The sequence below is a fragment of the Diceros bicornis genome, chromosome 2 (assembly GCF_020826845.1).
Source record: "Diceros bicornis minor isolate mBicDic1 chromosome 2, mDicBic1.mat.cur, whole genome shotgun sequence".
Classification (NCBI taxonomy): domain Eukaryota; kingdom Metazoa; phylum Chordata; class Mammalia; order Perissodactyla; family Rhinocerotidae; genus Diceros; species Diceros bicornis.
In genome coordinates this window covers 51,076,900-51,091,505 of record NC_080741.1, presented here as the reverse complement: position 1 = coordinate 51,091,505, position 14,606 = coordinate 51,076,900, and the positions used below count along the sequence as shown (strand labels likewise).

The window sequence follows — 14,606 nt, the reverse complement described above, 5'->3', positions numbered from 1 at the left end:
AATTTTCATATTAGGTGATAACAGCATCCTTTTCCTTGTACTTTATAAAGTCAGGCTGATTCTGTCATATAGCCAAGTCATCTTTGGCTAAAGAAGACCACTAATGCTAAGAAAGTTGAGTAAAAATTCCCCAGAATTGAATTCTTCTCCCAGAGCTATCTCTTATAAGGGCATTTTAGTGAATATTTGATCAAACAGGAACAGGCAACAAACAACACATCTGCAAATGTGAGAAAATATAATGCTAATTCCTGCAGACCAAATAAATGACAATACTTGGAGAGAGTTAGTACTCACAACTGGGACAACTGGGCAACCACTGAAAGGGATCAATACTCTAACACAATGCTTCCTACTACCCTCCCCAATTCCCAATGCAATGGCACACACAGCGAAAGGAGATAATATTCACCCTTAATCTCCAGGGACTTGGACAACAAAGAAAGCCAAGGGTATGTGACACTGCTAGAAATACCTTTCCCAGTAGGGGTAGAATTAAAGGCTCTGCCTCACAGTGTTTGCTGGCTTCTCATTTCTCCTACACGGAGATGGTGAAGGTATGAGCTACCAGACCTCTGCTGGAAATTACTTGCCCAAACAAGACAGCTGCTGGCTAAGCGATTCCCTGATAAGTCCCCCTGGCCACAATGCTCAGTACTGCTCCAGAGTGGCCTAGTGTTTGATGCCTCCATGAAGGAACTGGGAAAGGGCAAGAGGAGTCTCGGTTATCATCCTGAACAATCTCATTAAGGCACACATACCTCACAATACTTGACAAAACAAGCCTGCAGAAAGTTCCTTTATTCCCTTCCCCTAGACTTATAAGTATTAGTCAACAATAAATAAAAGACATTTCACATCAAGAGTCAGCACAGCAAAGAATTACAAAGTACTCAACCCAAAGCATTTCATAAAAACCTCCTGAAAAGCACGCGCACGTGCACACACACACACATTCTACTCCGAGGTGCCCAGCAGATAGTGACTCAGAATCTGTACAATTTAATCTGTAAGTAAAACTTGGAGGGAAGGAGAATGGATGAATAAACAGAGACATTCATCTTCCATAAACATTTGCTTTATGCACTCTGAGGAGTAAGGACTTTTTCCTTCAAATTCTAACATCTCTCCTAAGATTCCGAGTTATTCGGAGTTATTACAGTGTTATTAGAAGCTTAATCCACATCCATTTCCTTAAAGAATTAGTTTTAATAAACTCCAGATATAAAAAGAAATTTATTTTCCTAGAATTATGATTGGAAATTACTTGACATGAAGAAAGGAGAGAAGAGAAGTAGGAGATGATCATCTAATTTCAAATGCTTATTAGGTACTAGATGCTATGCTAAGTGTATACATTATTCAACAAGACTCACTACTCAAATGTAATGTCACTCTTCAAGAAGCTTCCCTGACCACCCCATCTAAAATTGCCCCCATCACATGTTCTCTCAATACCCTGGTTCACTATCTTTATCGCACTTAGCACTATCACATATTATATTACTTTAAATTTGTCTACCTGCTTATGCTCTGTCTTCTATCACAAAAAACAGAAGTTATATAATCTGTCTTATTTACTGTAGCATCTCCAGCATCCAGAAAGGTGCTTGGCACACAGCAGGCACTCATGAATGTATGATCTCGTTTAATCCACACCAGAGCCCCATGAAGTACTGGTAACAGGGAATTGAGGCTGAGAGAGGTTAAGAAACTTGCCAGAGACAATCCAGCTAAGAAGTTACATCTCACTGCAGAACCTACACTCCTCTTTTCTATGCTGTACCACCTAAGTACAAAATTTCCCTGGAGATCCCATTCTCAAAAATTTCTCCATCAAAATGATTTGCACACATCTGAGTTGTGGTAAAGGTTATTAAAAGAATGCTGATGGGATCATGAAGTCTCTGCAGTTCCACAAGAGAGGATTCTGTTGTATGGCAGTGCTAGCAGGATGCCCTCTGTCCCATGTCTAGTGGAAGAATAAAAATCTAGGAAATGGGGTTGACTGAATAAGGATATGGTGATGTCATATTAAGGAATAACTCCAGTGAATATTGAAAATGAGATCAGTCAAAAATTTGGAGTTTATTTGAGAGAACACCCTATGGGATCCATGAGTACCACATAATCTGTCACCTTTCTTAGTCTGAGAACATAAGGTCCTAGAAGACAGAGGTTGTCTCTTACTTATACTCCTGCAGAGTGCCATATGGCTACCCTATGCATGAGGATGGCTACCTGTCAGAACACTCTATTTCACATCTGGAAGAATTCTGGCCCTGTCCTGCTTTGTTCTGGTGCCCCATTTACTGGGCAAGAGTCATTCATCAGGGATCTGGGAGCCCCAAGAGTGTTTATAGAACGGGTGGTGGGGGGATGTCTCTAAGCCACACCTCCTCGATACTGCTTGTATAAATGAACATTTTTTCCAGATATAGCTCCAATAGAAACTGCCTACAGATAAACCTTGTTTTTTTGTTTTTTTGTGTGTGTGTGAGGAAGATTAGCTCCGAGCTAACATCTGATGCCAATCCTTCTCCTTTTGCTGAAAAAGATTGGCCCTGGGCTAACATCCGTGCCCCGTCCTCCTCTACTTTATATGGGACACCGCCACAGCATGGCTTGACAAGTGGTGTGTCGGTCCGTGCCCGGGATCTGAACCTGCAAACCCCAGGCTGCCAAAGTGCAGCGTGCCAACTTAACCACTCTGCCACTGGGCCAGCCCCGATAAACCTTGTTTTTAAAGAAGGTTGCCCTAGTTCTACTTGACACTACTCTTTACGGGACTGGAAACTTTAGACAGGATTTTCTCTTGGGACAGAGGGAAGAGGCAGTTAAGACATAATATTGTTATTTTTAAGATCAAAGATTAAATAGCTCTGATAAAAAGCAACACTCCTCTAGGAGAAACACACAGTTGGGATAATGATACAAACGAGATGTCAACTGTCATGGCTCCCCCATTTATGTTTCCATCACTCACAGTATTATTTAGTACAGTGGCAAAGGACTTAACGACGATTCACTGATAAGAAGAAGATGCTTATGAACTAAATGAGTGTTCTCAAATTAGGATACCGTCAGAATAGAATCAACCATAAGCATTCAGATTGGGACCTTTATTCTTCTCTCCAAATATTGGTAGGTAGCACAGTTTCTGACACATAATTAGTATCTGTTAAGTGACTGACTCAATGATGGACACTGAATCAATTGATCTTGTCAAAAGAATCGACAAGAACCCTGTCAAGGAAATAAGGTCCTAAGCCAGTCATTCTCTGAGGATCTAGCAGTATTTATATTACTAATAACAGGTATGGATACATCAAAAGTTTCCTCTAATTAGTGCTTGCTCCCAAAGGATTTATAGCATGTCATCTCCACACCCCTAAGGGGAGAACACAGCCAAAGAAGGGAAAAGGTTAAGTGTAATGAGGCATGCTGAATGGAACAAAGCTGATGAAAGGGCATTAGGCTATAAGAGAGGAAGAGTTCTCATACAATACTCCTCCTCTCTGGCAGAACTTTCTTTTCTTTCTTTCTTTCTTTTTTTTTTTTTTTGCTGAGGAAGATTCACCCTGAGCCAATATTTGTGCCAATCTTCCTCTTTTTGTTATGTGTGCCACCACCACAGCATGGCCACTGACAGAAAAGTGGTGTAGGTCTGCGCCCAGGAACCGAACCCAGGCCACCGAAGCAGAGCATGCCAAACTTAACCACTAGGCCACCAGGGCTGGCCCTGGCAGAACCTTCTCTTAAGAGTCTGAGCACACTGCATTCACATTGTTATGTATAGGCAGTGGGTACATAAAAATCAAACTATATCACTAACACTTCTTTCTCCCACTTTATAGATGGAGAAACTAAGACTTCGCAAAGAAAACAACTCTCCCCAAGGAAATACCGTGACAATAAGGATTCTATCCATTTCATAATTCCTCCCAAAACCACCAGGCAGGGCTCAATTAAAGACCCAGATGCCAGTTCTAGGTGGCAAGCTGAATATATCTAGGTGTTTCAAACATAAGGTAAGTACAGATTCAGATTCACCAGCTCTGACTGTATGCAGCCTAGAACTTAAGTACAAAACTCCAATTTGCAGAGAACAACGATGAATGCAACAGACACAAACAATCCACAACTCTCTCCTCCCTGATGGCCCTCTTATGAAAGTAGCACATGCAGGCAGGACCTGAGTGCCACAGAAGTTGCCATCAGTGGTCTTCACCCTAGGTCTGGGTGTAAGTATTAACCTAGAATTCCTGTGCTGGGAAGATCCTTGGGATCACAGACAGTCAAGGATCGTTCTTCACATCAGGATCCCTATCTCAGTCACCCTCCAAAGGGAAGCACTCTAGACCTGTCATTTTTTTCCATCTATTGTCTTTGGAGTCTAGTCCAACTGCAACTGGGCTCTAGTTTTTAAAATACTCTCTAGAGGTAGGTGCCCCTTAACTCTTCTAGAGAAACCTTCTCACCCTCTTTGAAAGTTTCTCCTCACAACCACTTTTTGGTTGAATGTGGTATGCTCCAAATATAGATTTCTGGTACCTTTCCAAAGTTTAATCACTGGAAACCCTCCCTCCCCATACATAAAAAATATATCCTTCCAGCATCATTTGACCGAAGTATAAAGCAACCTGGTTGGCATCCATGCATCCGATGGCATCTTCCAAGAGTGAAAATTCCACGCAGACATAGCCATAGTCGTAACCTGGGGACAGCATTTAAATACAGACGGGAGTGGTGTTAGTGCCTTGCAAACACAAAAGACACACTTAAATCCCCTGTTTCTGAACCCCTTAAACATAAGCCCTCCCAAGTAGCCCCTCCCTCCCCTATACTAGGCAAAGATGCTACCCCAAACAGAAAAAAGTACTGAAGGAAAGTCTGGATGTTTCTGGACTTTTGAGAGTCATCCCAAAATGGCTTTTTCTATTAACCAAGAAGATCCTTTCCCCTCTTTAGCACTGATGATCTGGCAAGGGTGCCCCAGAAATGGGTGATCCCACAGAAAGTTCAAGTGGGGACCTGAAACATTTTAACCACAGGCTGAATGTTCTGGAAAAACAAAGTCAACAAGAACAGAAAGTATGTGGAAAAAAAAATGTATCTCGAGAGAGGAAGGAGAAGCAATTATCCCCAAGCTATGCTAATAGTCACCACTTTTCAAGCAGAAACCACCTTCAAAGATAGAAGTGCTGACAGACTGATGGAACTATTCTGTTTGGATACCACAGGAGGCTTCTGGTTGGCAGGGGATAGACCATTTCAGGTCTCCTCTTTTTTTCCTTGTTTCAACTCAAGTCATAAACCAGCTAAAATCTTTATGAAAAGAAGCAAGTGTAAAAGCATAAATAAGCGCAAATAGCTGGGTCCAAAATTGTGCTTATGCACAAACACTGGCGGCGTGGTAGGCTGGAGGAGAGACAGCAGTTGTTAGCGATCAATACATGTTCAAGAATTGTACGTACCATTAGAGTTATAAAACACCCTTCACCTTTCTCCTGAGCAAGTGTCATTTGCGGCTCTCATGACCCATGAGATTGGGAAGTCATGGGATTTACAGCTGCTGAACTCTAATACTAACCCATCCTATAATTTCCCTGATACTGCCACCATATGACTACAAAAATACACTTGTCAATGCAATGCTTCACAAATGGCTTTCACGCTTGCTCCACTGCCTCACAGGAAAAAGAAGCTCATCTTAGGAGTGACGCTGTACAAATGGAAGAGCGAGAAAAAGATGTGTTTTGTTCAGATGAGAAATAAAACTCAGGGAAAGAGAAACAAGACAAAACCTAGTAGAATTTTGAGTACAAAGTATATATAACAACAGGAAACTGATATGATTGAATCAAGGTATCAAAGGCCAAAAAAATAAAAAAACAAAAAGAAAAACTAGGGCAGTAGAAAATATAACTTAAAAAACAGACTAAATTTGGTGAAACGGGCTGGATATCTTGTCACATGGAATGAATGGCCTGAAATGTTCTATTTGATAATAATAAAGCTGTGACTTTAGATTTGTTAAATATTTCAAGTTCATTACGAAATGTTACAATGGTATAGGTTGATTCTCACTTTGAGTTTTAGGAAATGACCAGAAAGGAGAAAAGAAAGCTACTAGATATCTCAATACCACCTTAGGTTGACAGAGATTTTTCTACTGGATTTCACAGCTTTGACCAACATAGATCAAAACTAACCCCTGCAACCGCTATTTAAACTTACCACAAAATCAGTCTCCTCTGAATAGTAACTATTTGAAGAAATGAAACTACTTTTAAGAAACAGTGTATGTATTTGTATATATCCTATTAACAGTGGAAATCACCTTGTTACTTAATTCCTTTCAAGTCGACTTTTTGTGTGTGTGAGGAGGACTAGCCCTGAGCTAACATCCGATGCCAATCCTCTCCTTTTCCCTTTTTTCTTGAGGGAAATTGGCCCTGGGCTAAAATCCGTGCCCATCTTCTTCCACTTTCTATGGGACACCGCCACAGCATGGCTCAACAAGCGGTGCGTCCGTGCGCGCCCAGGATTCGAACCTGCAAACCCCGGGCCGCCACAGTGGACCGCGTGTACTTAACCACTGCGCCACCAGGCCGGCCCCTCAAGTAGATTTTCTTGATCAAACTCAGTGAACATCTCATACATAAAACATTCTGCATTTTGTAAAAGGCTCTGAATGTCCTGGGGAAATACTGTAGAATAGCAGAAGCAACAAAGGTGCCTTTTATCACCAAATATCTACAGCAAATATTCAAATACATGTCCACATTCAGAAAGGGGTAGTCATGGAACCAGCAACAAGCAGATGTACTCTCAAGTGTGTTGATTACCTCTACAGAACATATTAAAGGAGTATCCAGGTGTGTGGAAAGCAACCCTCTCCATGGCCACCAAAATGAAAAACACAGGGAACTAACACCAAATTGGCAAAGCCCTGAGTTTCCTTTCTGTGCTTAAAAAAGTAACTACTGTGGCCCAGAGGAGTGCACAGAATTTGGGCACAGAGAGAGAGAGAGAAGATTCATGACAACACTCATACTTTGCTAAAGGACAAACAGACTTTGATACTAAAGTCAGTGGGAAGGAAAAGATACAATCTGCAGGAGATATGAGCATCTAACAGCACCTCTATAGATCAACCCTGCAATACTATATGTTGACAACGTACTTCAGATTTAATATTAAATTCACAAGCCCAACACTCAATTTCTTCTGCCCGAAACTTTAGCTATCAAAAAAGAACAGACATTTAAGGTTTAATTATAATGCCTAAAACTTAAAAAAATTAAAAAGTATACAATCTTGATCCCAGGCAAAATATTTTGTGTGTCCAATACTCATTTTGCACTATAAGGATTTTCACTATACACTAAGGATTTTCATTTTGTCCTATAAGGATGATATAAGTGATACTTACATAGCACTTGTTGGCGCAAGGCTGTATTCTAAACACTTTACATATAGTAATTTAATTCTCACAAGACTACCCTATGAGGTAAATATTATTAACCTCATGTTACCCATGGGGAAGCAGACAAGGAAAGAATAAGTAATTTGCCCAACATCATCTCAATGGTAAGCAGCAATACTGGGCTTCAAACCCAGGCAGTTCAGATTTAAATCAATGCTATTAACCACTATACTGTATAGTCTCTTACCCTTTAATAGGATCCTAGACTGATATAAGTGATCTGAATTCCAAATTCTACAGAGCCCTATTACAGAAAGGGTCCCACACGCCTGAGCATAAGGCATGTCTATTAGTTAAGAAATACAGAAATTTGCAGCACCACAGTTACCCTTATACTAAATTACCTATGGCAGAACCATTGTGAGCAGGCCCGAGTACACAAGTTAGAAAGTACTCACTCTCATGAACTGACTATACTGGCTACCAAAATTCTTCTGAAAACACAAAAACCCAAAAGTCTTGTTGTAAATGATGGCTATAAAAATTACAATATGGTAAGATACTTGATATAATTTTCTTAATACAGTACATTTTAAAAGCTTTAAAAATGAGGACAATTACACAAAATGTGTACAGGAAAAAGGACTGGAATTAAATACAGTGAAGTCACACCTAACTCAGAGGTTAGAGACAAAAGTCAGCACATGAGATGAACACATGCATTGTCAAAATTATACTCGAACATCCCAAGGTGAAGAACAACATACCACCTCTCAATATAGGTTAGTCCAATACTGCCAGTTTTTCGTCCAGCAATAGATCACTTCTTTTTTGGTTGACACCAGATGAAGCGGCTGGCTTGCATTTAAGGGCCATGATGTATGAAAAATATATCACTTTAAATAACAGAATCACAGCCAGTACAGTGAATGCTCACACTCAAAGAAACTTGGAAACAGAAACCAACTGAATCCATAGCCAAGTCACATCCCTACCTCTCATGCTCACTCCATGAGAGGGAAAATGAGGTGTGGGACGGGGGAATGGGGCTGAGCAAGCACTGGTGAACATAAAACTCTGAAAATGATATAATGCAACACAATTGTATACAATAATTACCACAGTGGTTATACTGTTATAGTGGGACAATTGGAGATTTTTTTATTTCTCAAATGTAATTTTATAACTCACAGAAAAAGTTCGAGTAGACAGAAGATATTCTATCCAGAGACCTAAACATTCTGAAAATGACCAATCAACCTTGCATTCAAAATTGCTAGGAACCATTTGGAACCGTCAAGATGGTAAACACAATGTTAACAGTCCCACAAACAGATTCTTACCTAAAAAGAGTAACAAAAAGTCTCTTTTATTACCTTTTTCTTCCACTGTCACATGCTGGGAAGAAGTCTGGTGGGCTGATGGGTCTTTGTGCTTATTTATATGACTTATGTACATTTATACTAAAAAGCATATCTTATTCCATTGTCTAACCTAAATGTATAGATTTCTCACAGAAACACGAATGCTCCTTACACTTTTTTTCGCAGCTGAGAAGGATGAGAACAGGGCAAGGGAAGGAAATCTATAAAGGTAACATTAAAATTTCAATTCTTCGTCATCTTCATTAACTATGTGGTTGCCTGTTCCTTGAAAAAGTATCTGTGATAAAAGCTAACCTAGTGCTTAAGGGGGAAGAAGGTACAGAAAACAAAACTCTGATAAATAATATCCTATCCCAGAACTAATTCTCTTTTTTTGGGGGGTGGGGGGGAGATCAGCCCTGAGCTAACATCCATGCCATTCCTCCTCTTTTTGCTGAGGAAGACTGGCCCTGAGCTAACATCTATTGCCAACCCTCCTCGTTTTTTTTTTTTCCCCTTTTTCTCCCCAAGGCCCCAGTAGATAGTTGTATGTCATAGTTGCACACCCTTCTAGTTGCTGTATGTGGGACGCCGCCTCAGCATGGCCAGACAAGTGGTGCATTGGTGCGCGCCTGGGATCTAAACCTGGGCCGACAGTAGCGGAGCGCGCACACTTAACCGCTAAGCCACGGGGTCGGACCCCAGAACTAATTCTTTATCTCTGCCCCTAGAAAAGCTGACTTCGCAATGCTGACAAACATGGCTCCAACTGTTCGAATCAATTGTTAAGTCTACATCAAGCTCCACTTTCATAACAAATATAAAGCAATATTTATTTAGGCAAACGAGGTAAGCAGCTGATCTAGAAAAACCCAACTAACATAAACAAGTTCAAGTGAATTTCCCATTAGGAGAGTACTGGTTGACTTTGAAAAAGCCCAGAAAATATATACCAACTATGACATGTAAAAAGGAATCAGAATTTTAAAGGAGACAGCAGAGCAGAAAAGAGGTTTCTTTATTTTATTGGGTATCCTTGAGGGAAAACAAAACATAAAGTTTTTTTTCCCTCTAAACAAGCAGTATTATTTCTGTGGGAACAGAACACTATGAATATAAAAAGCACCATGAAAAACAGAGATTCAAGAGGTCCTGTTTTCCTAATTCCTTTTCATTGGAGATATAGGCTTTTAGAAGAAAAGTAAAATATTATCAAGTTAGAGATTTTAGCAAAAAACAAAACAGAATCGATCCAGACAACTGAATTCCCATCAATGGGAGTAACACAACAAAGGAGGCCTGTGTGTAAGATTTCCAATAGGTACTTTGCTCAGGTAAATCCTCAAGTGAATATGCACCTGCAGCTTTCATTATGAAAACTGGGAAAATATCTGATTTATATGTCAAACTACCATCTGGGAAGAATGCAATTGGCCCACATAAAATCCATCACTTTGACACCTTATAAGCACTTTCAATTCTCTCCCCCACAACTATGCATATAAAGGTTGCTGGTTTATCATAAAACAGATGAAATGAGGAAGATATACACTGATGATTACTTGCTAAATTTTTGAAAACTGTACATGGCTCTATTTTATTTAGTTCTCCATCTGCACCAACTGGTTATTTAAAAAAAAAAATTTTTTTTTTTTGGTTTATATTTTCAAGTAGTTTCCAAACCCCAAAATTAATACTAGGATTACTTCATCTGATGATGGTTTTCTGTGCCCAGGATAACATTTATTAGGAAATTCTGTTACTCAATTCATTTCAATTCCACTGACATTAACAATGGTATATGAGCACAGTGGAAGGGACTGTCCTTGTCCTCAGAGAGCTTAGTTTAACGGAAGAGTTATGACAAGTAGACAGGCATAGACCACCTCAAGACGCTAAGTCAAAAAAGGGAACAATTATATAATTGACAAAACATTGTATTAGTTTTAGGTATACAACATAATGATTTGACATACGTATATACTGCAAAATGATCACCACAATAAGTTTAGTTAACATCCATCACCACACAGTTACAATTTGTTTTTCTTTTGATGAGAACTTTTAAGATCTACTCTCTTAGCAACTTTCAAATATACAATACAGTATTGTTAACAATAGTCACCACACTGCACATTATATCCCCAGGACTTATTTATCTGGAAACAATTATTCTTTACAGAGCCAATGATCTAGTTCAATTTTTGTTCACTTGAAAACAAACAAACAAACAAACCTACAGAGCAACCATCAGGAGTAAGAGAGGGAACTTTTGCAGATCTGCTTTTTTTCTTTCCCCAGCCAGGAAAATTCCAGCCTGGCAAGAAAGATGGTAGAGGCATGGCAAAAGGATCACCAAAGAGAGGAGCAGCATCAATGCTGCAGCAAACTGCCCATGCAGAGAGATGATTCCAAAACAAGAGAGGTCTCAGATTAGAAAGTGAGGTCTTCTTTTCATTTTTGTATCCCCAACACTAGCATAATACCTGGCATGCGATAGTGCTCAGTCAATGCCACATCAATTGTACATTCATGCATACCTTAACTACGGGGATATGGTCTGAGAAATGCATCATTAGGCAATTTCATTATTGTGTGAACATCATAGAGCATACTCAAAGGGAACAAAATTTGCCACCCCAAAATATGCCTATTTAATGTGAAGATTCTTTTAGGCTTTTTTTTTTTTTTTTTTTTGGGGTGAGGAAGATTAGCCTTGAGCTAACATCTGTTGTCAATCTTCCTCTTTTTGCTGAGGAAGACTGGCCCTGGGCTAACATCTGTGCCCATCTTCCTCTACTTTATATGCGGGACGCCTGCCACAGCATGGCTTGATAAGTGGTGTGTAGGTCCACACCCGGGATCCAAACCTGTGAACTCCCAGGCTGCTGAAGCAGAGCTTGCAAACTTAACCACTATGCCACCAGGCTGGCCCCTAGGCTGATTTTTTTTTTTTTTTTATTGATATTTTAATGGTTTCTAACATTGTGAAATTTTGGGTTGTACATTTTTGTTTGTCCATCACCCCATATATGACTCCCTTCACCCCTTGTGCCCACCCCCCACCCCCACTTCCTGGGTAACCACAGTCCAGTTTTCTCTGTCCATGTGTTGGTTTATATTCCACATATGAGTGAGATCATACAGTGTTTGTCTTTCTCTTTCTGGCATATTTCACTTAACATAATACGCTCCAGGCCCATCCATGTTGTTGCAAATGGGACGATTTTGTCTTTTTTTATGGCTGAGTAGTATTCCATTGTATATATATACCACATTTTCTTAATCCAATCGTCAGTCGAGGGACACTTAGGTTGCTTCCACTTCTTGGCTATGGTGAATAATGCTGCAATGAACATAGGGGTGCATAAGCCTCTTTGGATTGTTGATTTCAGGTGCGTTGGATAGATTGCCAGTAGTGGGATGGCTGGATCATAGGGCATCTCTATTTTTAATTCTTTGAGGAATCTCCATACCGTTTTCCATAGAGGCTGCACCAATTTGCATTCCCACCAGCTGTGTATGAGGGTTCCTGTTTCTCCACATCCTCTCCAACATTTGTTGTTTTTTGTCTTGGTGATTATAGCCATTCTAACGGGCGTGAGGTGGTATCTTAGTGTTGTTTTGATTTGCATTTCCCTGATGATTAGTGATGTTGAGCATCTTTTCATGTGCCTATTGGCCATCTGTATATCTTCCTTGGAGAAGTGTCTGTTCATTTCCTCTGCCCATTTTTTGATCGGGTTGTTTGTTTTTTTGTTGTTCAATTGTGTGAGTTCTTTATATATTATGGAGATCAACCCCTTGTCAGATGTATGTTTTGCAAATATTCTCTCCCAGCTGGTTGGTTGTTTGTTCATCTTGATTCTGGTTTCATTTGTCTTATAAAAGCTCTTTAGTCTGATAAAGTCCCACTTGTTTATTTTTTCTTTAGTTTCCCTAGTCTGGGTAGGCATGTCATCCGAAAAGATTCCTTTAAACCCAATGTCAAATAGTGTGTTGCCTATATTTTCTTCTATGAGTTTTATAGTTTCAGGTCTCACCTTCAGGTCTTTGATCCATTTTGAGTTAATTTTTGTGAATGGCGATAGCACATGGTCCACTTTCATTCTTTTGCATGTGGCTGTCCAGTTTTCCCAACACCATTTATTGAAGAGACTTTCCTTTCTCCATTGCATGTCCTTAGCACCTTTGTCGAAAATTAGCTGTCCGTATATGTGTGGTTTTATTTCTGGGCTTTCAATTCTGTTCCATTGATCTGTGTGTCTGTTTTTGTACAGGCTGATTATTTTTAAGAAACAAAATACTCAAAGTTTTTCTTGTTACCTCCCCCTTAACGGCCTAAAAGAATTCAGAGTGGCCAGCCCAGTGCACTGGTGTGTGCCGGGGATCCGAACCCGGGCCACCAGCAGCAGAGTGCGTGCACTCAACTGCCAAGCCACGGGGCCTCCTTGCTGATTTCTAGTGTATGCTAAAAATATAAACTGCTTCCTCCATAGGTTACAAAGCTATTTTTATTTTGACTGGGGAAAAAAATATGGCCCATAAACATTTTTTCCCACTGCCTTGGCCCTAGTGCAAAAAAAAAAAACACAAAAGAACAACTCACCACTGTTCTAAGGGGCTCTGGGAAGGTTCCACAAAGATAGTGGCTTCTGAAGTGGAAGTTGTTCAGGACGACAGCATATATTACTGGCCCAGCCACTCACCTATTCCAGAAGTGAACCAGCATCCCAAGAAAGGTCAGACAACTGGCATTCTGTAAGACTCACACTTTGACCAGACTACGAGCCTAGGTCACCTATGCCCTGTAACAGAAAACCAATGCCCAACTAAAGATACTAGGTACCAGCCAGATTTAGCTTTGGGATCCCATCTGTGGTATTTGGTCTTTATTCCAGTTTCCTGGCACAGAGCTCCTAAAACTCTTGGAATTTCCTGAGTGATAAGGGTGATATGAGTGTCTTTTGATCTTTTTTTTTTAAATTTTTTGTTTATTGCAGTAACATTGGTTTATAACATTGTAAAAATTTCAGGTGTACATCATTATACTTCTATTTCTGCATAGATTACATCATGTTCACCACCAAAATACTAATGAGTGTCTTTTGTTCTAATGAGGCAACTCTTAGTGGGATCCTAGATGGCTCCAGCAGGGGGCCTGGTCATCAGAAAGACCAAGACTTGATTAGAAGCTTGGAACTTCAGCCTCACCGCACAACCTCCAGGGAGGGGCAAGGGGCTAGAGACTGAGCTAACCACCAGTGGCCAACTATTTAATTAGCAATGCCTACATAATAGAACCTCCATAAAAACCTCTAAATGATGGGATTTGGAAAGCTTCCGGGTTGATGAACACATCCACATTCCTAGAGGGTGGTGCACCCCAATTCCACGGGACAGAGGCTCATGCTCTGGATTCTTCCAGACCTACGTACCTATGTATCTCTTCACCTGGTCCTTTATAATAAACTGGTTAAGTGTTTCCCTGAGTCTTGTGAGCCTTTCTAGCAAAATATCAAACCTGAAGGAGGGACTGTGAGAACCCCCGACAGAAACATGGGTAACGTGGGGATCTGATACTTTTGACTGGCATCTGAGGTAAGGCCAGTAGGACTGAGCCCTTAAACCTTGGAGTCTGATGCTAATTCTGGGTAGTTAGTGTCAGAACTGAATTGAATTATAGGATACCCACTTGGCACCAGAATTGGTCAACGTCAGGAGGTAAAAAATCTCTCATCATCTCTCTGGCTATATGGCACGGGAGGCAAACACTGCTTTCTGTCGATGTCATTCCTGAACATGTTCAG

The 14,606-nt window shown here is 40.3% G+C and overlaps 1 protein-coding gene across 6 annotated transcripts in view; it reads right to left on the bottom strand.

Annotated features, from left to right (window-relative positions):
- The window catches only part of RBM6 (RNA binding motif protein 6), a 114,294-nt gene that overhangs the window by 59,705 nt on the left and 39,983 nt on the right, over positions 1 to 14,606 (bottom strand). For all 6 annotated transcript variants that reach the window (XM_058559082.1, XM_058559091.1, XM_058559132.1 and 3 more), the window contains one exon: positions 4,644 to 4,717. In XM_058559082.1, the coding sequence (XP_058415065.1) occupies positions 4,644 to 4,717 (74 nt within the window). The remainder of the gene's footprint in view (positions 1 to 4,643; positions 4,718 to 14,606) is intronic.